This window comes from Neoarius graeffei, chromosome 4 (assembly GCF_027579695.1).
Source record: "Neoarius graeffei isolate fNeoGra1 chromosome 4, fNeoGra1.pri, whole genome shotgun sequence".
NCBI lineage: Eukaryota > Metazoa > Chordata > Actinopteri > Siluriformes > Ariidae > Neoarius > Neoarius graeffei.
In genome coordinates, this window is record NC_083572.1 from 65,201,378 (window position 1) to 65,229,018 (window position 27,641).

The window sequence follows — 27,641 nt, forward strand, 5'->3', positions numbered from 1 at the left end:
AATCTGATGATGTTTTGGGTCATATTTATGCAGAAATATAGAAAATTCTAAAGGGTTCACAAACTTTCAAGCACCACTGTAGTTGGTGAGAGAAATTACAAGAAAAATGCCTGCAAATGCAGCAGTGAACTGTACAAACCGTCAAGTCAAAGGTTGTGGATAAACATTTCACCTGTGAGTGTTGATAGCGGGTGATCATTTTTACACGTCTGTGCACAGTGCCATTTGCGTGGACCCCTTATAGCATTTTATGATGGTTTGCAAGAGCGAAAGAAAAAAAAATTATATATATATAAAACACAAAAAAAACCTCTCATCGTCTTGTCTGTTTTTGTTGAAAAGCTGACATTGATATCTGGGATGAACTCTGTGACTGTCAGATTTTCAATGGAAATGTCCCAGAGTAGATCGACGCCGAAGTCTAGACATGTTTGATACTGAGTGTGAGAGCTCAATCTCAACAAAGGAAAATAAACTGAGTAAATTAGCCTCAGGAGCCTAAATGAAAGAAAGACCATAGCCTTAGGCAGAAATGGCAGGGAGGGATGCAAATAAACAGAGAGGCTATTGTTCTAGTTTGGCCAGTATTTATTTTCATGTAGATCATCTACTGTACAGGTCATACCCACTTGCACAAAATAAGCACGATTATCTGTTTTAATTCTATCATTTTAGTTTAAATTGAGTGCAAGTATATTGATAAGTACTCTTAAATCAGGGTTGGTCATATTTCCCGGCCAATGGCTTATTTCCTGCAGGGTGCTGTTTTCACAGAGACTTTGTGAAGTATTCCATCAGGTATGCGGTGGTAGACAGATCCAAGTGCAAGAAGTGTGTTTATTAGTAGGCATGATAGTTACAAAAACCAAACACAGATGAAACCGAAAGCAGAGTCATAAACATGGCTAGAAACAAATGTGACAATGATAATACTTCAAAGCCTCTGTGTCCTTACAGTGCGTGCTGATTACGCTCAAATCAGTATCAGGCGTTTCCCATAATGACTGGGTCCCAAGCACATGCACAACGTACTCCAAAGGATCCCCGAATGTAAATGCACTAAGTCTCGGTGAAGGTTAGCCTCTGCTGGAGCCACTGTGTTGATACTCATGCTCATTTCACTGTACAAGAATGAACACCGCGCTGCAGTTGTGAAATGAATTTTTCTTAAATTAATATCTTCATGGAAATAAAGCCTCAATGGAGCACTTGCATGTGACGTCACAGCCGATCCAGATTGTGACAGATGCCATCTTGTCGGTCAAACGCCATATTTCCGCCTTCTACTTCTGCTTCTACCTTTTCTTCTGGAAAAACCTACTATATACAATTCTACTACAACGGCTGCGGCTACAAGCTCTCCCTACCTGTGCACGTTTTTTTATGTTTTTTGTGTGTATTTTTGCATGTTGTTCATTTGTACCGGACTTCAATATCCACTACAACCGTATGGACTTACTGGACATTGGTTTCCAGCAGAAAATGACGGTTTGTAGCGATTTCCATCGCATGCACAACATTCCGGACGAGGAAAAAAAAAAAAAAAATTCCGGACGAGATAGCGAGACCAGCGGGGTCTCCGTGGATTGTTATCGGAAGCAAAGCGAAGGAGGCGGCGCCGGGAGCGGAAGCAAAAGCGAGGCTGCAGGCAGAGCCGGCCTGTTGACTAAGCTCAGAAAACAGCCACTCAAATCTCCACTGCTAAGCCTCTACCTCTCCAACGCCAGGTAAACAAGACGGACGATTTGGAATTACAGCTGGAATTACCTTATTCTATAATCGGCTGGTCAGTGCTATACTCAATACTTAAGTGACTTACCCATCCAGTGAGGATCATTTTCTTGTTTACAAGATGCCACATCTGAGTCGCTGACAAATCCTGAATTTCTGTAAAGATAACTGTCCAGAGATTTATAAGCACGCAGTGCTTCACCACTGAACAGCGAGGGAAAGTTAATGAGGTAATTATACACGTCTGGGTATTCCGCTGGTAGTTCAAAATCCGGTCGTGAAAACTCCGTCCGGAAAGCCATAAGGGTCACTAATCTGTAGATCGTTTATTTTAGACATATATCTAGTTATCTGTTCATTAGAAAAATGAGCCGTGTAGTCCGTCGGTTGAAATTGATCCATTCTGTACACGAGTGCAGCAGTATTCAGCTGTGCTGTTGACCGACAAGATGGCGGCTGTGTACTTTCCGGTCACGTGACTGCAAGATCTCTATTGGGAGTAAGGTCTTATTCAACTTAACCCTCTATGGTACCGTGTTGCCTTCAGGCAACATAGATTATTTTACCTTGTTTAAAGAAAATGAGACATCCCTTATATTGGTCAATTCCACTAAGAGCTGGACACCCCAGTACTAACCAGTGAAAATGTAAAAGTGGTCACATGATCCACAGGCAGCCATTTTGCTTCCTCTTTCAGCACGTGCCATATTTTCTCTGACCAAAAGTGTCTTTTTCACCAGTTTTCCTCCAGTTCTCTACAAAATCACCATCTTTCATTGATAAGTAAAGATGTATTTTCAAGAATTTTACATCGTATATCAGAAAATTACAAGAAACTGCATGTTGCCCTGAGGCAACATTGTACCATAACAGAATCGCATAAGGCCATACCAGGCAAAATGAGTCAGGATACAGTTTGAATTATGAAGCGATATGAAGATTTTTAAATTATGTACATGTATTTGCCATGAATAAGAGTTTCTAATGTATCTGTAAGAAGGTCCAAAATCACATAATATATATCTGCCAATTTTTAATGCAAGAGATGAATCCACAAACTTTCTATGCCAAGCTGAATAGAGGTGGCACTGCCAGTTGAAGGTGAGGATGAGGAGTAACCTCATCACTATATGACACCTCCTCATCCTCACTTTCATCAACTGGCTAGTTCTATTCAGCTTGCCGTAGAAAGTTTGTGGATTCATGTTTAGTTTTATCTGTTATGGTACAATGTTGCTTTGAGGCAACTTTTTTTTTTAATAAATAAATTCAAATAAATGTTTACTGATTTAAGTGTCCATTTTTAAGCAGGAAAAACATTTAAAAAAATTTTACCCACTGCGATCATAACGCGTACCATAGAGGGTTAAGATCTTGCAAACAATGTTTCTTTTTTTTTTTTAATCATCTTAGCTGCCAAGAAAGCTCAACCCCTTTCACCATTTCCCCTTGTGACAGATATCATGATCAGGCACATCAGTCACATCGCATTTGGGTTAATGAAGAGCACAAGTTTGGGTTAAATATGTATTGATCTATAATACATACAGTTTACTTATAGTATATACACAAATCTTTATCATTAAAAACTGCAAAGGGTTTTTTTTCCTCAGATATTAAAATAATTGAATATGATGAGGTCCCTTTTCTGTAATACATTTAACGCAAGTGTCCATGAGGACTCATGCTGATATGAGCTGTGTGCAGGTTACTCTTGTACTGGATTGAAAAATGCTCAGTGTTATTAACAGGCTCTTGTGATTTACCCTAGTTAAGGGCAATCCCGTTGACTAAAAACATAGTGAATACGGATGTTCAGGGGTTACTGTAAAAGATTTACCTACGAATACATGACTTCCAGGCATCATTCAGTGTGTTGAAAATGTCAAACTAAACAGCTAGGATAGAACCTGATAATGTATCTGTAGTTAGCTGTCGAAAATCTGGCTGCAAACATTAAAAAGGTTACTAGTGCAGGCTGTGTTTATAGTGAAATACAGTAGTTCAAGTGTTTTAGAATGAGTCTATTAAGATCGAATAAGGAACTGAGGATAGATAAGAGAGGAAAACAAGGTCTGTATTCATACTGATATCCAGGTGCCAACCTAATATTAGGTTTCTCATAGTTCAGAGACTTTAATCATCCAGACCCAGTGCGACCTCAAGAAAAATCCTGACTCTGAAACAAGATGTATTCTGGGAGAGTTTGGCTTGACTGGCCACTCACTGCCAAGCATATACTTTCAACCAGCGATTTTTCAAAAATGAAACGCTGCCTCCATTCCTTCCATACCAGCCTGTATTTGTGTCTGTGTCAGGTACTGTATGCTTACAGGGAGTATTTTATGGGGCGGAGAGTAGATTGAATTTTGATGAATACCAAAATGGAGTCCTTTCCATGCTTGGCTCTACATTGACCCTGAATCTACCACACTCGTACTGAGCACGCGCACGGCTGGAGGTCTCAGACACCAAAATGCTCTTCATTGTATTAGAAAAACTTTGTGCTCAGTCAAATCTATGATAAAATTTGGCAAAACTGTATAATTAAAAGGGGCATCACAGTGGTGTAGTGGTTAGGACTGCCACCTCACAGTAAGAAGGTTCTGGGTTCGAGCCCAGTGGATGATGGGGGGCCTTTCTGTGTGGAGTTTGCATGTTCCCCCCGTGTCTGTGTGGGTTTCCTCCGGGTGCGTAGTCCAAAGACATGCAGGTTAGGCTAATTGGTGGCTCTAAATTGACCACAGGTGTGAATGGTTGTTTGTCTCTGTGTAAGCCCTGCGACGATCTGGCGACTTGTCCAGGGTGTACCCCGCCTCTCACCCATAGTCAGCTGAGATAGGCTCCAGCTTGGCCGCGACCCTGCACAGGATAAGCAGCTACAGATAATGGATGGATGTATACTTAAAGGAAAATCCACCTTGAATAATTAATCTTTAATGGCATCCAAAATGTACTTTTTAATCAAATTCTAAAGTTGACTTTTTCCCCATTTTTTTAAACTTCATTCATCAACGTGTTGCTGTGTCATTTTTAGTTGGCATATCAGGTGAAAATTCAAATTCAATCCAAATTGCTTGAAACGGCTCTCATTGAATTCAGAATTGAATGCAGATCATCATACTTTTTATAGAATTAAAATGTCTATCCGTTCTTGAGATGTCACAAATCAAAGATTTTAAAAAGGCTTAATTTTTAGAAAACTGCTGTAATATTCTGTATATGAGGATCACATGGTCCAAAATGGGCCTCATTAACCAATGAGATCAAATGTTTTTTCTTAATATCTTTTCTAGTTTTCAAGATATTTACGTGGAAATTGGCAGGCACATAGATGGTTGCATACTGAACACAAAGTTTGAAAAATTAGTAAAAACAAAATTTTCCAAATTAGGAATTAGTATTAATTAATTATGCTTATGAGGTAAACCATTAAATCGGTACACAATAAAAAAGTAATAAGATTATTTCTAATACCCCGTTTGTGCTCTGTAGGCCTTTGTATTTCTCTGTAGGCCCTACTAATGTTTATATGAAAGAATATAAATGATTATTTCAATTAATATTCACAGCTTTCAAGGCAAACCTCGAAAAAAGAGAGAGCCACATCCAATAAACAATAACAATTAATTGAATTGAAATTGACACGTTTCTGACTTCTGGTTTTTAAAATATCATTCTGGCCACTAAGATCTCTATTTTTCATCAAAACTGCTACAATTATATTCTAAAATAGTTATTTATTTACATGAATCAGTTTGATTTAAAAAAAAAAATAGGTAAAGCTATGAAAACTCACTTCAAAGTCTCCCGTGAAACCTAACATCAAAACTAGCTGATGGAAAATTTTGCTGAATACTTCATCAGAAACAGTGAGGGTGAGAGAACATCCCTATAAAAGTTATACAATTGATATTGACGAGTAATCCAGTCGGAAACCGATCGGGGGGGGGGGGGGGGGGGGGGCGCCTGACCACTTTCCCATGACTCAAAAAGCACTGGCAGTTTCCCCGATGTCCCGCGAGCAGAGTGTGTACTCTGTTGTACCAACTTCAACCTGCGGTTACTTCCAAAGTACTGAACAGACCTTAAGATACATTTCTTTGGAAAGCAGAGATTATACGCTTTTTAATTATAGTACTCACGATAAAAAAAATATTCAAGAGTTAAGCAATGACAGATTTGGAAACTTAGATGAGCATCTGCATATATAATTTTCACAGCACGGCCAGCGAGTGTCTGATATGCTTATTTTTAGCTCCTCCATCTCGACCTTAAAAAAAAAGAAAAAAAAGACGCAGCAAGTGCTTTAACTCTTTAGTCAGTCCAGCTCTCTCATCTCCTCATCTATACATTCTGCTCACACAGATAGGATTCCAAAGGTTCAACTTTCATGCTAATACCACCATCTGTGCCATCATTCTTGTCATCTTGTGGATCACTAACCAGCTGAGCCAAGTCTCTGCTGTAACTCAGCACAACTTCGTTGCATACCTGCATTGCATTCTGGTACTTTGTGGCTAATGTTTGTGGTCACCATTACTTTCTCCATTGGATTTCTCATTAGTGTGACATTGGGCACTGTTGGAAAATGGTGAGTGAGAAAAGAAGCTCTTGTTTGTATTTAGGAGCTGACAGGAAAACCTGAGTGCTATCCCTTATATTTAAAAATCGCTGATTTATTTTTTCTCCTATGCTGTTGTAACTTCACCAGCAATTTCCACATATTTACAATGTTGTCTCTAAAATGTAAACAAAATAAAAATGTGTCAGTGAACCAAAAAAACCCCACACATTTCTCAACATTAATTCATTCAAGGATTGTATTAGTAGAAAATTTGAAATTTGTTGGATGAAAAGACTGAAACCATGACACCTACAAAAGCTGCTATAGAATAAAATTCCTCAGTTCTTTACAAAACGTTTACCTGTTACACAAAATACGTTTTAAAAAAAAAGCCAAGTTTCTAACCCTATGAGATCTATGCTAGATATCTTCACATGTGCGTGGGAAGAACAGATGGTTTAGCAAAGCAATGCACACTAAATTTATACTGACCTTTGGAAACCACCAGCCAATTTATCATCCAAAATGTTTACGTTTCTATGAACTATGGTCATAAATGATTTCAAAGTTTCCACAGCAATAATTCCAAATTACTTAAACTTTTTTCATGTTTCAAAAATGTATTAGCATACTCATTGCTATATAAATCAGTATACTGTACAGGTACGTACTAAATAATTCATCATAACGAATGAGTTTTTGGAAACTGAGCAAGTGTGAGAAAATGTGAAGTGGCCAAGAGAACGTCAAAGTTAGGAAAGTGGCTTAGGAGAAAAATCGTGCGTGCGTGCGTGCGTGCGCGCACGTCTCTCCACGCTCCAGTGAGACTTGGCAAAGTAGTACTTCACTTGTCTGTGAACGCTGAACCCACTCACCCTGTCCACACCAATGATGGCCTGAAACACATAGTGAGAAAAATACTCTCAAGGTGTCATTTAAAAATGACATCCACAGCTCCAAATCAACACACCATACCTCCTTATGCATGTGGCATAGCACCTGCAAATACACTCACCTATATTATGGCCACTAAGGGACGAATGTGGTCAGCAGCAATACTGACATAGGCTGTAAGATTCCAACAATGCTCAGTGGTTTTAAGTGGCTCAGTCTGTGCCATGAAAACATTCCTCACACCATTACACTACCACCACCATTGTAAACTGTTGACACAAGGTAGGTTGGGTCCATGGATTCATGCCAAATTCTGACCCTACAATCTGCATTTTGCAGCAAAAATCGAGATTCGTCAGACAAGACATTTTTCCAATCTTCAGGTGTTGATAGTGAGCCTGTGCCCACTGTAGCATCAGATTCATGTCCTTGGCTAACAGGAGTGGAACCTGGTTTCTGAGAGGTGTTTCTACTCACCATGGTTGTAAAGAATGGTTATTTGGAGTTATCATAACTTTCCCATCAGGTGGAACCAGTCAGGTCATTTTCCTCTGACCTTTCTCAGCAACAAGGCATTTCCACCTGCAGAACTGCCACTCACTGGATGTTTCTGGTTTTTGCCCTATTCTTTGGAAACTCTAGAGATTGTTGTGTGTGAAAACCCCAGGAAATCAGTGGTTATAGAAATACTCAAACCAGTCTATCATGCCACAATTAAAGGTCACTGAGATCTCTTTTTCCCCCCCCATTCTGCCACATGACTGGCAGATTGGATAAATTACATGGATGTGCAAGTGTAAATATGTTCCTACTAGAGTGGCTAGTTTACAGCACTAGTCAAAAGTTTGGACACATCTTGAAATGCAATGTTTTTTCTTTATTTCTATTAACTGACACTTCATGATGGACTGTCATTTCTCTTTGCTTAGTTGAGCAGTTCTTGACATAAAACGGATTACTACAGTTGTGGAATAGGGCCATTTCTTCTTCTTTTCCCCATAGCCAGCAAGGGCACCACTGATAACATTTTAGTAGTCCATCATTGATGTGTTTAGGGCATTTAACTTGACGGAGCTCATCTCTCTTCAAGCCTGATCAATGGACAATTTAGGCCCTGTCCACACGGCAATGGATTCAGGTGAATCCAATACAATTGTTTATCGTTTAGGCCTGGCGTCCACACGGCACTGGCGTTTTGGGTGCCCCAAAACGCAATCTTTTGAGAACGAGTTCCAGAGTGGAAAGATCTGGCAACGTTGCCGTTGCGAAGTCGTCTGGATGAGTAGAACGGATTTGTTTACGATGACGTCACAACCACATGACTGTCAGTGCTTCACGCTGGGTAGAAGTGTAACAAACTCGATGCGAGTTGTCAACAAATCCTATAACTTGGTTCATGAAACGCGCTTACAAAATATTTTCACTGTGAATATTTATTGTGTAATGGTGCAAAGTGAGTGAGAGAGAGAGAAAATAGCCCTTAGGGCAGAGTCAATCCCGCCAGCAAAAATAGGGAAAAAAAAAAAAAAGGAGAGATCTCACCTCTTCAGATGTTGGTTTAAGTCCTACAATACATTCCTCAAAAAGGGCGTAGAAGAACAAATTAATCCATCAACGTGTAGCATTCAATTTATTCCGGACCATTAAAGACGCCGCCTTCCACGTAGAATCATACGTCATCCTCGCCGCCATATTGGATAGGTCAAAGCGGAGAATAAAGATGCCTCATTCATGTGCTGCGTTTAATTGTACCAACAGGTTTACCGTCCAAACGAGATCACATGGGACTACCTTTCACAGGTGAGACTGGAAAAATACTTTTCATTGTATTTGGTCATTATAACGTAATTTTACGAACAGATTTTCCTGACTTTGTGGCTAATATGAAGTCTCGCGCATAATAGTTTATGCGCATGCGTCCTTACTTCTTCTATTGTTCTGGTGTCTCCGAAGGGACCGTTTTACAGTGCCCCTAGAGGTGTGGCATGTGTATTGCATCATTTTCAGCAAGCGTTGCGTTGCCATATGGACCTGATACTTTACTGATCGTTGCCCATTTGGACGCTATATTTTTTTTAAATAACATCTCATTGCCGTTGTCGTGTGGATGTAGCCTTAGAGTAACTGGTTAGCCTAACTGCATGTCTTTGGACTGTGGGGGAAACTGGAGCACCCGGAGGAAACCCGCACAGACACGGGGAGAACATGCAAACTCCACACAGAAAGGTCCCAGTCAGCCGTGAGGTTCGAACCCAGAACCTTCTTGCTGTGAGGCAACAGTGCTAATCACTACACCACCGTGCTGCCCATAAGACTGTATTTTTATTATTTGAGCTCAGTCACATTAAAGGGATAGTTCGGGATTTTTGACATGAATCTGTATGGCATCCCCATCAATAGTGTCGTGCAAACACACTGACTTACCCCTGACAGCATCCTGTGAGTCCAGTTCTTGTCCAGTTTTGGTCCAGACGAAAGTAGTCCGGCAGGTTTGTTGGGGTCACGAAAGTAAAACGTTTTTCGTCTCAAAACAGTATGTGTTCAAAAGAGTGATATATTTGCATCACAAAACCGTTGTCAAATAAAAAGTCAGACCTCGAAATCGCTTGGCACTATTTTCTCTCCCTTCTTATCACTGCGCACTGCCGCCAGGTGACAGCCACGGCTGTTTCATTCATTGTTTACTAGTGATGGGAATTTCGGCTCTTTTGGCTCTTCTTACTATAAGGAGCCGGCTCTTTCGGAAGATTTTTTATAATTATTTCTCATGACTTGTACATTCACATCGAGTACACATATCAATGCAAATTAACACAAAGGGATTTACTAGACCAATTTATATCTGGAACTATTTTCAGCCACAGCACAGGCAAAGCACCGCTGCAGGCGCAAAGACACTGCGCAGCGCCTGAAAACGGGTGCGCAGCGCCTGAAAACCCGTTTTCAGGCGCTGCGCGGTGTCTTTGCGCCTTCCTTTTCCTACCTATTCCTTTAATTGCTGCAATTAACTAGTTAATTCTGATTCTATTTCTCCTCTCAGTTATAATCTGTCCTGCTTTTGAAAAGATCCTCTCTGGGGGGACAGATGCTGCCACTATACACATCCTCCGTGCCATCACGTGTGTAAGCCGTGGATAGAGTGCAGCCTTGGTCTCCCACCAGCTTAGTGGGTCTGCGTTTCGCTGTCACCTGGCGGCAGCGCGCAGTGATAAGAAGGGAGAGAAAATAGTGCCAAGCGATTTCGAGGTCTGACTTTTTATTTGACAACGGTTTTGTGATGCAAATATATCACTCTTTTGAACACATACTGTTTTGAGACGAAAAACGTTTTACTTTCGTGACCCCAACAAACTTGCCGGACTACTTTCGTCTGGACCAAAACTGGACAAGAACTGGACTCACAGGATGCTGTCAGGGGTAAGTCAGTGTGTTTGCACGACACTACTGATAGGGATGCCATACAGATTCATGTCAAAAAACCCGAACTATCCCTTTAAGAAGGCAAGAAATTGCACTAACTTTTGACGAGGCACCTGTTAATTGAAAATCATTCCAGGTGACTACCTCATGAAGCTGGTTAAGATAATGCCAATAGTGTGCAAAGTGTCATCAGGGTAAACGGTGGCTACTTTGAAAAAAACTAAAATATGAAACATTTAACAATTTTTTTTAATTTTATTTACAACATAATTCCGTACATGTTCCAAAAGTTATTTCATAGTTGTGATGTCATCAGTATCAGGGATGAGAGTGGGTGGTCACCAAAAAAGCAGAAAACAAGATGGCGCCCGAAGCCGGGGGTCTGGGAGGGATACCCCCCCAGAAAATTTTTGAAAAATAAGGCCTTACAAACCACTTTTCCTGCAATCTGAGCTGTAGTAGATAAAAAAAATCTGTCTTTTTTTATATATTTACATGAAAATGTTTCAAATCAACAGGAGTATTGTTTGAATTCAAAATAAAATCACATTCTACATTCAAGGGTATGGTTATAATTTATGATCAACAAAAATGACAAACTAAATTCACATTAAACGTAAGTTTTATTAATTATCAAAATGTTTATATATTAAATAAAATTTCTTAGGGAGAAAAGGTCAGTCACCCTATGTCCTCATTAGTTGCATATGATTTCAAAGTCTTTTGAAATATTTAAGTTTTCAAAACTGTCAGCATTAATTCAGATTTACTGACCATCATATACATGTTCAATGTATTAAATCAAACGAATGCTAAGTTTATGGGACATTGTCTATGTACACTTTATACAATTATTTATAGTTCACAGTCACTTCTCATTTTATCATTTTGACTTCTTCAGCTTTTTGGCCAAAGACAAAAGCTTGTCAGTCCTCTCTCTGTTTTTTATACCAGCATTGATTTCACGTACCTTCGCTTTGTCTCGCTTGTCAATTGTATTCGGCATTTTGAGTAAAAAAGCCGATACGAAAGAGAAACGTATTTTTGAAGCGCAGCGACGATGAACATGTGCAAGTTTCGATAAAATAGAACAGATGCGGGTACTTTTGTAAGAACTGTTATGATTGGCTTTTGTTCTCTCCCACACTCTTGTAAGAACTGTTATGATTGGCTATCATGCTCTCGCCAGCGATGTTTTGGCCAATTACATTGTAGATAACATGTATTCTACCGCGAGACTTGGCGAGACTAAAGATGGCGAAAATGTAAACATGTAACATCGTCGTACGCTTGAGTATCACGAAGGAACATACCCCAACCCCCCTCAATGAAAAAAAAACATCAATGGATTTGGCATAATATCGATTTTTGCTCAGAAAAAGCGGAAAACTCTCATCCCTGAGTATTGTTCTACAACGTAGAAAATAGGCAAAATACAGAAAAACCTATGAATGAGTAGGGGTGTCCAAACTTTTGACTGGTACTGTACATCATATTTAAAAAAAAAAAAGACTCTTAATACAGTCTGAAAATGCAGCCTCCACCCAAGTGCACAGAGTCTGAACATCTGGAAAGCATCATCTTATCCTGTAAGGCAAACAATCAAAAAGCACTACACTGCACAAAGGATACTCAAAAGGATAAGTATCCATAATTAGAGCCTCCGAATTTTGAGTTAAAAACTCAGAGGTTATCCATTAAAAGGTACTAGTTGTAATGGATTAAGAAAAAATGAGACACAGAAAGGGTGAGTGTTACACATAGCCACCTTATTACTGCCATAATGAATGAAACAAAGTCAATATTTGGTGTGAGATGACCCTTTGCTTTAAAAAAAAAATTATATATATATATATATATATATATATATATATATATATATATATATATATATATATATATATAAAAATGAGTGATTCCACGCTTATGGGTACTGAAATGGGGACATGAACTTATTTTTAAAAATTCACCTAAAACCATTTCTTTTTTTTACCATCAGGTCACAAAACATGTAATCTTTAATGAATGATATGTTAAAAGATAACTTTAATTTTCTGAGATGTAATAAAAACATATTTATATGCCAAAGTCAGAACGTAACAGAAGTGTTGTGGACATATATATTCTCAATTTTAACAATGTAGAATTACTTTTTGAAACATAGGAAGGTGATGTTTTAGGAAATATAATTAATAAACGTGTGTAGTAGAATAAACATACACATTCTTTCAATAAGATTAACATGGTATATAGCTAGATTGTAATTAATTTGTAACAGACGCGAGATGGACAATCATAACAGAAGTAATGTAACAGACATCATTTTGGAACTCATAGGCTTGACTTTGGCATAAAAATATGTTTTTATTACATCTCAGAAAATTAAAGTTATCTTTCAACATATCATTCATTAAAGATTACATGTTTTGTGACCTGATGGTAAAAAAAGAAATGGTTTTAGGTGAATAATGAATAAGTTCATGTCCCCATTTCAGTACCCATAAGCATGGAATCACTCATATTATATATATATATATATATATATATATATATATATATATATATATATATATATATATATAGTAATGTCAGGTACAATGAGTGCAGTTTTATAAAGAAATTAGCTGTAGGCTTTACTGAGCATCTTACAGAACCAGCCATAGTTCTTCTGGACACTTAAGAAGTGTCACACTTCCTTCTTAATTTTGCAGCAAAACCCAGTAGTCTTCATTATGTTTTCTTTTTTAATCTGAAAAGTGGTCTCTTATGGAATATGCTGCTCAGATACAAACTTTTTTCCCCCTCTAACACTTCATTTTGTGCTGGAAAATGAACGTTTGAAACTCTAACATGTTTTTGCACTGACTCGATAAAGTCATAAAATAGAAATCTATAACAGTTTGTACGAAAAAAAAAATAGGGGGCCTAAGACTTTTGCACAGTAAATGTATAGAACATATAACAGCATTGTATAACATTTCTGGGCTCATGGCAATATAAAAGCAGGAGCAGGTCAGATGTGACAAACGAAAATGAGAAAAACAAATAAATAAAATGTGAAAGCACTGACTTAACAGTAACCAATGTTAAACCAATGGATGACAGAAAAAGCAACCTAGAGAAAAGTGATAAATCCAAGACTGTGAATGTCATCTCATCTCATCATCTCTAGCCGCTTTATCCTTCTACAGGGTCACAGGCAAGCTGGAGCCTATCCCAGCTGACTACGGGCGAAAGGCGGGGTACACCCTGGACAAGTCGCCAGGTCATCACAGGGCTGACACATAGACACAGACAACCATTCACACTCACATTCACACCTACGGTCAATTTAGAGTCACCAGTTAACCTAACCTGCATGTCTTTGGACTGTGGGGGAAACCGGAGCACCTGGAGGAAACCCACGCGGACACGGGGAGAACATGCAAACTCCACACAGAAAGGCCCTCGCCGGCCACGGGGCTCGAACCCAGGACCTTCTTGCTGTGAGGCAACAGCGCTAACCACTACACCACCGTGCCGCCCGACTGTGAATGTATTATGTTTAAACCCGTCATGACGTATGAGTGAAGTAATCTCCTTGTGGTTGATTGTGGGTGCAGGTTGAATCATGGGTTTTAAATAAGCAGGCTGGCTTGCGAATTTCATTTGCAGATACCAGATTATTATTATTGCATGGCTTTAAACCACATGAGGACAACAAAACATCTTTAGTCCACAGTATTCCAATAATAATATAAAATGGAGTAAAAGAGCGAATATGTGAACTCTAACTGCACAGCATGGTCACTGTGTGAATTCACAGCATCCACTGATAACCAGCTCACCATATTAGAGCATTTCAGTCGGTCAGCTCCCCTTCATCCAAATCCATCACGGGCCTATAAACCTTTCTACATCAGGCTTTTGACCTGTGACACTTTCTTGGGATCAGATCATTTGCCTTTTTGGTGCCAAGTTGTCTGGGTTACTGTGAACCTTCACTGTGTGCATTGTGTTGTCTTTCTCGCACAAAAAGTGAAAGTTGTGCATAACATCCCTTTCTGAATCCTTCCACAAGTAGATTTTATACATCACTGTCGACACTATAAACAAATTCCCTGATCAAGCAGTATCCAGTGCTGCGGCAGAGAAACAAACACACAGGACAAGCAAGAATTTTTTGATGCTGAATAGCAGCAGTGTGCGTACAAGAGAGGATGAACTACTGCAGCATTATTTCCCTTGAGAATTTCACTTTAGCTGAAATAACATTCCTCGACATCTGTACATGGCAATTGATATAGCTGCATCTTTTAGTTGATGTTAGAAATCGTCGCTATGTTCACTGAGCCCCAGTTTATTCACAGAGAGAGAATTCTAGCTTCAGCTTCACTGTGGCCTCCCCCCACTAACATCCTGCTCTCTCACTCTCTCTTTCTCTCTTCAGGGAGTTTGAGGGGATAATGTGGGTCCCTGTGCTGGCTATGAAGGGCGTTCTGTATGGAGACCTTCAGGGAATGAAGGACCTCTGCAGACGTGTACAGCTAGTGAAGGGCACAGGGCTGCTCTATATCCAGTAAGGGGTACCAAGAAATTTCTGAATTTTCTCCAAATGTCAGTTTATTTTTAATGTCGACAACAAAGAAGGCCATAAAACATGTTTGATTTCACTGTTAAACATTTTTCTGCCTCTCAAATTAGGATTTTCTCTTTTTTTAATTTTATTTCCTGCATCCAAAAAAATGACATAATGCTGAAATAAAAATACTTTTATCAACATCTAGCTAAAATAAAGTACAAAATAAAGTAAGAACACAAATCCGTCAGCTATATTACATTCATCTAAACAAAAGTTATTTACCAGGTGGACAAAGCATTAGACAGCACAGACTAATAATAACATTTCCCACCACACAGTGCTCTTGTTCAGAAAAAGGGGTGGATGAAAAGGCCAGTTATGAAGGGACGGAGTTCAGCTCAGAAGCACTGAGAATATTCAAAAGGTGCCTAAAAGCTTGTGTGTATAGCCAACATTTTATATTTCACAGAACATGTCATGCTATACATGTTATAAAAATATTTTAATGCTAATTTCAGATGTTAGTCCATTTATAAATTAAGGAAGATAGGAAATAACTGAGGAAAGTTCACAGCTGATGTTCTTGCTTCTTCCTACATGGCAAAATGCCATATTAACAACTGAAAATATCCTGAATATAGTCACATTTATGTAGTGGTTTCACATTATCACATTGTAATAAATATAACATTTTTTATTTTACTGATTTCAAGTTTTAAATTGCCTTCTATTGGTAGGTAATTTTTTGCTTGTTTCCAGAAATTAGTAAAATTCTCTTATTGAACATTCTGTATAAATTTCAGATCGGTCAGACAAGTTATCAGCTGATAAACTACAGGCCAAGCTGCCAAGTGCTGGTTGACTAGATTGGCCAAGATGTTTGGGGCAAGGTAGAGCTGGCAGAACAGCTGGTGCTGGTTACTCACATATATACTAGTTCTAAAGGATCCTGTATTACTTTACTAAACTGATTTAAAAACTTTTTTTTAATTCCTGAAAAACTAGTCTTCAATATTGCATTTGCAGTTAGGAATTCATAAAGTATTTCCATGTACCAGTTTGGTTAGCTTGGTCTGTCTTTTGGCAGCAAGTACAATTTTGTCAAAATGTGAATGCACTTAGCTCAAATTTGACAAATTAATCTCTACTCAGTGAATATCTGCCTTTATATTTCCCTTCCTGATCCTTTGCAGCTGATCCTCTGTTCTGAAGAAACGCTACTGAAGACCTGTATTAAAATCAGTTTTATCATATCCAACACCTTCACAGATCACTTGTTCCTTCAGGCTTGGTCAACTACATGAACCCCTTTCACATACAAAACCCATTAGTGTATCAGGTAAAAACTACACGGGATAGATAAATTTTCATTCCCAGTCAGTCTTCAGTAATGGTAATGCAACAGATTTCATGCTGACTATATTTAATGGGATACTATGGAACACAAACCTCCGCACGACGTGTAAAACATGGGAGACCGGATATGACATATAATTAATTCCAATTTCCAGCCATATGGAGCACTTGCATGTGACGTCACAGCCAATCCAGATTGTGACAGACGCCATCTTGTCGGTCAAAAGCCATATTTCCGCCTACTACTTCTACTTCTGGTTCTACTTCTGCTTTTACTTCTACCTTTTCTTCTGGAAAACCCTACTATATACAATTCTACTACAACGGCTGCGGCTACAAGCTCTCCCTACCTGTGCACGTTTTTTATGTTTTTTGTGTGTATTTTTGCGTGTTGTTCGTCTGTACCGGACTACAATATCCACTACAACCGTATGGACTTACTGGACATTGGTTTCCAGCAGAAAATGACGGTTTGTAGCGATTTCCATCGCATGCACAACATTCCGGACGAGAAAAAAAAAAATTCCGGACGAGATAGCGAGACCAGTGGGGTCTCCGTGGATTGTTATTGGAAGCAAAGCGAAGGAGGCGGTGCCGGGAGCAGAAGCAAAAGTGAGGCTGCAGAGCCGGCCTGTTGACTAAGCTCAGAAAACAGCTACTCAAATCTCCACTGCTAAGCCTCTACCTCTCCAACGCCAGGTAAACAAGACGGACGATTTGGAATTACAGCTGGAATTACCTTATTCTATTCTATAATCGGCTGGTCAGTGCTATACTCAATACTTAAGTGACTTACCCATCCAGTGAGGATCATTTTCTTGTTTACAAGATGCCACATCTGAGTCGCTGACAAATCCTGAATTTCTGTAAAGATAACTGTCCAGAGATTTATAAGCAGGCAGTGCTTCACCACTGAACAGCGAGGGAAAGTTGATGAGGTAATTATACACGTCTGGGTATTCCACCTCTGGCAGTTCAATATCCACTGACACGGTCGTGAAAACTCCGTCCGGAAAGCCATAAGGGTCACTAATCTGTAGATCGTTTATTTTAGACATATATCTAGTTATCTGTTCATTAGAAAAATGAGCCGTGTAGTCCGTCAGTTGAAATTGATCCATTCTGTACACGAGTGTAGCAATATTCAGCTGTGCTGTTGACCGACAAGATGGCGGCTGTGTACTTTCCGGTCACGTGACTGCAAGATCTCTATATGCAGATGTTTTCCTTCCCTGTTGTTTTGAATTTGCTACCGGTCACTTTACATTGAGGCACTTTGTAAGTGTCAGTAGTTCCATCACAATATCACTGCATCATCGTTTATGTCATCACCAGCAAAGTCACGACCGGTCACATGTTAAACAATGGTTCCAATTCCCACTGGAGCCCTGGCAAAAGATTATTACTGATGTTACTAGGTCACCAGGGGACAGATTAAGATTTTTACTTGACTGCTTTGCTCCCATTCCCACACAGCACCATTACAGCACAATAGCAATAAATATACAGTTTGCAGTACGATTGTGCATGGGGTAATGTCATGAGGTGTGGGGGGGCTGGCCAAATGCCTCATGCGTTTCAGACCATCAAACAGTAAATAATTAAAAAACAGTAAATAGCCCTATTCCACAACTGTAGTAATTCATATGTCAAGAGCTGCTCAACTAAGTACAGAGAAACGACATCCATCATTACTTTAAGACTGGAAGCATCTTTTAATTAATAAAAGTAAAGAAAAACCATTGAATTAGAAAGTACGTTCAAATTTTTGACTGGTACTAATTATATATATTACACACACACAGTTAGATAGATAGATAGATAGATAGATAGATAGATAGATAGATAGATAGATAGATAGATAGATAGATAGATAGATATTAGCTTTTAAAAAAGGGTTTGAGAAAAATCCAGTTTTTGGTGAAGTTGCTTCATCTCAACCTGAAAAAATACGATTGGAAAAGGCAACCCATCCATCCATTATCTGTAGCCGCTTATCCTACAGGGTCGCGGGGGGCAAGCTGGAGCCTATCCCAGCTGACTATGGGCGAGAGGCAGGGTACACCCTGGACAAGTCACCAGGTCATCACAGGGCTGACAGAGAAACAACCATTCACACTCATTAACACCTACGGTCAATTTAGAGCCACCAGTTAACCTAACCTGCATGTCTTTGGACTGTGGGGGAAACCCACACAGACACGGGGAGAACATGCAAACTCCACACAGAAAGGCCCCTGCCAGCCACTGGGCTCAAACCCAGGACCCTCTTGCTGTGAGGCAACAGCGCTAACCACTACACCACTGTACCGCTGAAAATGCAACCTTTAACTGAAATAAATTTATTCAGAGAAAAACAAATCCCTCATCAAGAAATAATCATTTTTAAGTAAAACACATACGCCACTATTATTGGCACCCTGGAAATGATGAACACATTGTAACTGAAGCATGTTTCCCATTTAAATTGTACAGTATTTTTGAGTTGATTGGAGTGTGTAGGAACTTTCAAGCTGTAATCCATGACTTCCTGATTAACTGAGGAACAAATATGAGGTGACACAGAGGCCAAATTCCCGTAGTCATTCGTCAACATGGGAAAGATAAGAGAACACAAACCAAATGAGGGAGAAGTGTGTCGACCTTCATAAGTCAGGGAATGGTTATTAAAAATAGCTACTCTCCTGAAAATGTTCATTTTTACTTTTTGGGCAATAATAAAAAAGTGGACACCAACTGGAACTGTTACAAACTTGCGTGGAAGAGGATCCAAGTTTATTTTGCCCCCATATACAGTGAGGAGGATGTTAAGAGAGGCAAAAACATCCCTAAGAATCACTGTTGATGAATTACAAGAAAAAGTTAAGTCTTGGGGTTTCCAAGTCTCCAAAACCACCATCAGATGCCGCCTCCATGCCAACAGATTATTTAGAAGCTTTACCAGAAAAAAAAAAAGCCTTTTCTGTCAGTTAACCACAAACGTAAGCGCCTGAAGTTTGTTAAATGCTACTACAACTTTGACTAGAACCGTGTTCTCTGGTCTGATGGAACAAAAATGGAGCTTTTCAGCAATAAACACTCAAGGTGGGTTTGGTGTAAAAAGAAAGATGGCTATGATGAAAAGAACTTGATCCCAACTGTAAAATATGGTGGAAAGTCTGATGTTGTAGGGCTGTTTTTCCTCCAAAGGCTCTGGAAACCTTGTTAGGGTAAATGGCAGCATGGACTCCATGAAATTCCAGGACATTTTAAATCAAAATCTGGCTGCCTCTGCCAGGAAACTAACAATGGGTTATCATTGGATCTTCCAGCAGGACAATGATCCAAAGCATACTGTATGTTGGTTGTGTTAATGACAGTACATGAATGAATTAGTCTCAGTGTAGTGGGGTGGAGTGGCATCAGCAAAACTCAGACTTTTTTTGGGATTTATGAAAAAGTGAGCAATGCGTGTTGACGTGGTGGGCACCAGAATCATCAATTCACTAAAAGCCAAGATGGCGCGAGATCAGACTCCGTGGTGGTAAAATCAAATTAATATTACAAATCTTCATTCCTGATCATGTAAATGGGTTAAATCCATAAACTGTTACAAAGCATCTGTCTTCACAGGCATCTAAGTCATAATTTTGACTACATAATTGTCCTACTGGCAAATCTGAACATTTTTAGCCATATCTGAAAGCTCTCGTTGTGAGAAACGATACTGCAGAAGGGTGAGGGTTGAGAGGAGGGAGAGAAGAGTTGAGACAGAAGTGTTGATAGAGTTCAAAATTGAATTAATGGGCGTATCAACTAGCTCACTTTCACAGTGCTTCTCTCTCTCCCTCACACACACACAAGCCACACCAGGCTCATTAAACGGCGCTCCAACCTCATCTCAGGAATTTCCACATGGGAAACGTTCCACTGATGTGTTGGCAGTGTCTAGTTTTAATTCAGTCTATTTCATTCCACTGATCTTGGGAGAACATCCATGTCTATCAAACAAATAACTTTGTATACAATCTCATATATGCCGCAATATGCCAAATGTTTGTTTTATCTGTAACCCGTGCGGGGGGCAAGCTGGAGCCTATCCCAGCTGACCACAGGCGAGAGGCAGGGTACACCCTGGACAAGTCGCCAGCTCATCACAGGGCTGACACACACAGAGACACAAACAACCATTCACACTCATGGTCAATTTAGAGCCACGCAGACACGGGGAGAACATGCAAACCCCACACAGAAAGGCCCTCGTCGGCCGCTGGGTTCGAACTCAGAACCTTCTTGCTGTGAGGCGACAGTGCTAATCACTACACCACCATACCGCCAATATGCCACTCTGTATCTGTAGCTGCTTATCCTGTTCTACAGGGTCGCAGGCAAGCTGGAGCCTATCCCAGCTGACTATGGGTGAGAGGCAGGGTACACCCTGGACAAGCCGCCAGGTCATCGCAGGACTGACACAGAGACAAACAACCATTCACACCTATGGTCAGTTTAGAGCCACCAATTAGCCTAACCTGCAGGTCTTTGGACTGTGGGGGAAACATGCAAACTCCACACAGAAAGGCCCTCGTCGGCCACTAGGTTCGAACCCAGAACCTTCTTGCCGTGAGGCAACAGTGCTAACCACTACACCACTGTGCCACCAGTAACATGAGTAGAAAAAAAGAATAAGTCCAATAAATGACCCACACAGTATCAAGTAACTTTCAATATATTTTTACCCTTTTTTTCATATTAGGGCGGCTCAACAGATTGAGGTTCTTGATCAGAGGGTTGGGGGTTTGAGCCCCAGCACCACCAAGCTGCCACTATTGGGCCCTTATTCCTGTTGGCTCAACCGAACCATGTTAACTCCACATAGAAGTGAGAAGAAGGAGGCACTAATTCTATATTGGCCCTTTTCCACTACCCTTTTTCAGCTCACTTCAGCCCGACACGGCTCGCGTTTCGACTACCAAAAACCAGCACGATTCAGCTCGTTTCAGCCCTGCTTAGCCCCTAAAACTCGCACCGTTTTGGAGTGGGGCTGAAGCGAGCCAAACCGTGCCGAGTGAGGCTAGGGGCATGAGCAGACACTCCCCTGTGCACTGATTGGTGAGGAGGAGTGTCCTCACATGCCCACACACGCCCCGCGAGCGCGCTGGGATCTGTAAACACCGCAAAACCGGAAGAAGGAGAATTACGAATTACGAGAATTTCTGAAGCCTTATGCGCCTCGCCTCATCTATACGCTCTTGCCAGTATCTGTTGGCGTTGTCGGTGACAACAAGCCACAGCACCAAGACCAGCAACACTAACGACTCCATGTCCTCCATGTTTATTGTTTACTATTCGGGTCGTGAGACTACCGCTTAAAAGATCACTGAATCAGTGACATACAGAGCATCGTGGACGAGTTCGCGGAGCGCAAGGCTCGCCGTATGCCCTTCAAATAATGCGCGCAGTAGGCTATTGATGTTTTATTATGAGCCATGTACAGTATGTCGCCTAATGTTTTTTTGTTTCTGAGTTACATGTTCGTTTGAAGGACTTAATGTACAAAATAACATAGTTGCACCCCGTAGTGTTGAAATTGGTAAACACAGTGCATTCAGTGAGGTTTGCACCGCCCTCCTTTTATTTCTGACTCTTCCTGTCACCGTTGCAACCTCTGAGCGCTCATTCGTATGCCCTTCAAATAATGTGCGCAGTATAGGCTATTGATGTTTTATTATGAGCCATGTACAGTATCCTAATGTTTTTTGTTTCTGAGTTACATGTTCGTTTGAAGGACTTGATGTACTAAATAACATAGTTGCACCCGGTAGTGTTGAAATTGGTAAACACCGCAGTTGCGGACATTTTGTAGCCTAAAATGATGTTATGATAAGCTTTAATAAAGGGCCCGGTCATTTGCCCCGGCCCGGCTCTGACTTGTTCCGCCACCGTCACTGATGTCACTGTTTGCGCTGCTTAACGACATCACGTGACGTCCACCCACTTTCGCTAACTCCACCCAATGTGTCCACCCACTTCCAGCCAGCACGGTTCAGCGCGGTTGTAGTCGAAATGCAACTCCAACAGCCCCACTCAGCTCGACTCAGCACGGCACGGCTCAGCCGCGTTTGTAGTGGAAAAGCGGCATATGAATTTTAATCTTAAGAAGCATACAGGGTCCTCGAGTCCATTCACTGAAACATAGCTGAATGCAAAAACAATGGCATCTTTAGTGAAAACCTGGATAATTTGGCCTCAGCATAATCATGGCATCACTCAGGATCTCGTGTTTCAGTTGCTTTGTGAGGAAAGAAAACTGAATTGAACTGAAAGGAATCGATACAGAACAGAATAGCATAGAATCACAAAATAGCGGAATCGAAGAGCAGAAAAGAGCCGACTCAGAGCAGAGCAGCTCGTAAAAACACTCACCTGGTTTCAAGTAAGTCTGAAAGTAAAATATGAGCATAATGAAGGAGCCCAGGCACATAGCAAGCACCATGCGGTTGACTTTGGGTTTCCTCATGTTGCTGTGTGTCTGGGAGTCTGTACTTCATAGATAAAGACTGGCTGAAGACTCTGCGCTTCTCTCAGTGCGCCGCTGAGCTTCCCGAGTCGCACAACAAACCCACACGGCTCTCCTGGAAAGATAACTGTCGCCTTTCACTCGGCCACTTCTTCATCACTCTGTGTGTGTACCGAACCTGTCTGGAGCAAAAAAGGTCCGAATGTGAACGCGCTGGAGGCGGGCGAGCCGCTTCTCACCAAACAGCTGCCAACTAATCAGCTGGAGGCTCCCAGGAAGGGGAAAGTGGGAGTTGACCAAAGCCTGACATGGCAACTGGGACTTCCGCTGGTCGCGTGCTGCCGTCGACTATTCACTGCAGGGCTATTCAAATACATTTGCAGGGGGGCCAAACTAGAAAATTACAAAATTTGTGAGGGCCGGACAGACAACTGACATAAAACTGATATCAGCTAAAGGCAATTAAAATATACTATACTAAGGTACATAATATATGAAATAAAATAAGGTACATTATTCTTTTCCTTTATTATGAAATATAATGAAAATTGGTACTTTTTTTAATAGATGAGGACACGTTGTCTTTCATTTTTTTGGTCAACAATCATTTTGTCAACAACCGCCAGCATGCAGTCTTTAATAGTTTCCGACTCGGTGAAGGGTCTCTTTTTTTTTGTTTTGTTTTGTCAGTATCCACGCCAGGCGGCACGGTGGTGTAGTGGTTAGCACGTCGCCTCACAGCAAGAAGGTCCGGGTTCGAGCCCCGTGCATGTTGTCCGCGTGGGTTTCCTCCGGGTGCTCCGGTTTCCCCCACAGTCCAAAGACATGCAGGTTAGGTTAACTGGTGACTCTAAATTGACCGTGAGTGTGAATGGTTGTCTGTGTGTCAGCCCTGTGATGACCTGGCGACTTGTCCAGGGTGTACCCCGCCTTTCGCCCGTAGTCAGCTGGGATAGGCTCCAGCTTGCCTGCGACCCTGTAGAACAGGATAAAGCAGCTAGAGATAATGAGATGAGATTGTGGGTGATTTACAGTGGAATAAGGCTTGTTGTGTTATTAACAAATACTGTATCAATAACAAGGTAAAAGAAGTTTCTTTCAAAATGTTACATCGTATCTATCTAGTCGGGGCAGCACTGTGGTGTAGTAGTTAGCGCTGTCGCCTCACACCAAGAAGGTCCAGGTTCGAGCCGCATGGCCGGCGAGGGCCTTTCTGTGTGGAGTTTGCATGTTCTCCCCGTGTCCGTGTGGGTTTCCTCCGGGTGCTCCGGTTTCCCCCACAGTCCAAAAACATGCAGGTTAGGTTAACTGGTGACTCTAAATTGAGCGTAGGTGTGAATGTGAGTGTGAATGGTTGTCTGTGTCTATGTGTCAGCCCTGTGATGACCTGGCGACTTGTCCAGGGTGTATCCCGCCTTTCGCCCGTAATCAGCTGGGATAGGCTCCAGCTTGCCTGCGACCTTGTAGAACAGGATAAAGCGGCTAGAGATAATGAGATGAGATGAGATCTATCCAGTCAAAGATGTGTTAAAAAAAATTAAAGATAAATGATGAATACGCTTGTACTTTTTGTAGTTCAACAGAAGAAATTATATTTCATTTGTTTTTTCACTGTACGTATTCAAATATGTTTTGGACAGATATGCAAAACTTTATAAACAGAGAAACAGGATACAATGTCATTATTAATGTTTTTGATGTAATGTTATATTTTGTATTTCATGGTGTGGATACCAACATTCACTACATAATTCAGCTTCTAATACTTTTAGGAAAATTCCATATGCATAAAGCAAAATGGTCTGATTCCAAACCTTGCTTTAAAAAATTTTCTGTTGAACTGAAGCACTATTGCAGCCTGTTGGAGTATGTTAAGAACAAGAAAGCAGTGAGGACTTTGAAAACCCTAAAGGACTCAAAACTCATATAATAGACTTCCTCTGTTTTTTTTGTTTTTGTTGTTTGTTGTTTTTGTTTGTTCCCTTGCATTGTTGAGAACTGACAGACATTGTACCTCTTTGTTTGTTAAATAAATAATTAATAATAAAAAAAAAAGGTTTATGGAAGTCAGTGAGAAACTGGCAGGCAGGACTGAGTGGTCCGATGTAAAGCGCACACAAAAAGCACATTTCCATCAGTAGTCCGATAGGAATTTAGTTTGGAGTTGTCTTGGCAGTTAAACATGTATGAATTGTTAGGTTTACTGTAATCAGGCAGCAGTTGTGAACATATTACAGCTAAAATTCCACTTCGAAATCCTGTCAGGGTAAAGCCAGTATCTCACTGGGCTGCGACAGCTTGCGACAAATTGCGAACATCATTTGCGAGAGAGTTTCAAAAGTGTCTTGAAACATTCGCGGGGCTTCTCAATTTCGTCGCAAAGTGTCACTCCTTCGTCGCTGAGATTTTGAACATGTTCAAAAAATTAGTGCGACAAAATTTCTCTCAAAATAGCCACAAATGCGTCGCTGGTGTCGCAAAGCCGTCACGAACTCTTCTCAAGTCAGTTTCCGTGAGACAGGAAGTGCGAGTGTATCTCACTGGGCTGCGACTAGTTGGAGACACAACAATTGCGATAAATATGCGAATATCAATTCAGTGCAATTCCAAGTGAAAACTGTCACTAATTCGCATATTTTATCGCAGTTGTTGTGTCTCCAACTAGTCGCAGGCTGTCGCAGCCCAGTGAGATACTACCCTAACTTTTCCTGGCTAGCAGCCTAGCCTTACCTTCCTCTCCATTTCAGTGACTGGAGTATGGTGTGACTCTGATATTAGGGAGCCGGTGGTTTCCCACTGATATTACATTTACAAATATGCATTTTTTTTAAAAAGGAGTAAACGACATTTTAAGCATATTGTGCCTTTCTCAACAACCTATGTACATCCATCCATTATCTGTAGCCGCTTACCCTGTTCTACAGGATTGCAAGCAAGCTGGAGCCTATCCCAGCTGACTATGGGCCAGACGTGGGGTACACCCTGGACAAGCCGCCAGGTTATCGCAGGGCTGACACAGAGACAAACAACCATTCACACCTACAGTCAATTTAGAACCACCAATTAACCTAACCTGCATGTCTTTGGACTGTGGGGGAAACCGGAACACCCGGAGGAAATCCATGCAGACACAGAGAGGACATGCTGCTGTCCATGTTAAGGATCAACTGTAGATCCCTGAAATGTGAACAGAAAATCTGATTCTTTGGTGTCTTTGGATATTTGTAGTTAAACCATAGGGGCGGCACGGTGGTCTAATGGTTAGTACTGTTGTCTCACAGCAAGAGGGTCCTGGGTTCGAGTGGCTGACAAGGGCCTTTTTGTGTGGGATTTGCATGTTCTCCTCAAGTATGCGTGGGTTTCCTCTGGGTGCGCCAGTTTCCCCCAAAGACATGCAGTTTAGGCTAATTGGTGGCTCTAAATTGACAATAGGTGTGAGTGTGAATGTTTTTTTTTGTCTCCTTGTGTCAGCCCTGTAATGACCTGGCAACTTATCCAGGGTGTACATCACCTCTCACCCATAGTCAACTGGGATAGGCTCCAGTTTGCCTGCAACTCTGCACAGGATGGATAGTTAAGCCATAACAAACCTTGAATTGTGGGCACCTTCACAGATAACTTCAGTCACTTCTAATCATATCACAAATTCAACTGACTGTCAATAATCACGCATTTTCTGAATTAATTAACCGGGGGCTTATGTCTCTTGCCCTGCTTGAAAACATGTGTTTTGCTGACTAAAAAGTAACCAACAGTTGTGATATGTAAACAAACGAAATAAACTTCTAAATATCCTTGAACAAATGGCAATTAAATAAAAGTGCAATATAAATGTTCAGGAATGACAAAACAACCAAAATGTTTGGGTGCACGGAGCTGTAACCGCCATTACACGCGTCCACTGGTGGCAGATAGTGGAATGGCCTCCAGATATGGAGGCTAGCTGCGAAATAAGCGGGACTACGTTCCTGACGAATAAGCAGTCACAGACCAACAGCGACAGACACTACCAGGGCGTGGTGTGTAAAGGGTTGGCATACTTCTCACATTAAAAGCCACATATGCCCTGTGACTGGTCTGCGACATGGCGAGTGCAGACCGCCATCAAATAAGCCTGTTGCCCTTGCTGTCTTTAGAGGACCCCAACGGCGGAGCAGGTGGAGGATGTGTCTTACACTCAACGGCTGCAATGGCGGAGGATGGCTATGCCATTTCGGGCTGGCTACAAAAGGCGCCACTCGACAGACCGGGTGTGTGGCAGCTCGATGCAACTCTCAGAAACTATCTGTTTGTCTCCCCTAGTGGTGCCACAGACTCAGGATCTGAGGGCCAAGAGTGTGGACTACATCCCAACAAGCTGTTGTCCACCTTAAACAAACTCACGCCAATGGCCTCCTTCCAGAAACAAGTCCAGCGGCGATGGGATAAGGACGGTGGGAGCAGGTTTGGTGGAACTGGAAGCTCTTAGTCCGGACCTGCACGCTGGCGGCAGATGTGTGATGGTCATCTTCCCTGTGAACAGAGCTTACACAGGGATTCGGCCCTGCATCTGTGATTGGGCAGGCCTTTTTAGGAACACCGCTGCCCACCCCTAATGGGTAAGGCCCTAGAAAATG

The 27,641-nt window shown here is 41.1% G+C and overlaps 1 protein-coding gene across 2 annotated transcripts in view; it reads right to left on the reverse strand.

Moving 5' to 3' along the window:
- The window catches only part of LOC132884446 (carbohydrate sulfotransferase 11-like), a 37,732-nt gene extending 14,517 nt beyond the window's left edge, over positions 1-23,215 (reverse strand). Inside the window, exon 1 of one of the 2 annotated variants that reach the window (XM_060918287.1) lies at positions 22,932-23,215. Coding sequence is in view for 1 of the 2 variants with exons in the window: in XM_060918288.1 (XP_060774271.1) it covers positions 22,926-23,025 (100 nt within the window). In the remaining variant the exon portion in view is untranslated. Of the gene's footprint in view, positions 1-22,925 lie in introns of both variants that reach the window. The other variant, XM_060918288.1, reaches the window with a different exon arrangement.
- Positions 23,216-27,641: the final 4,426 nt, after the last annotated feature.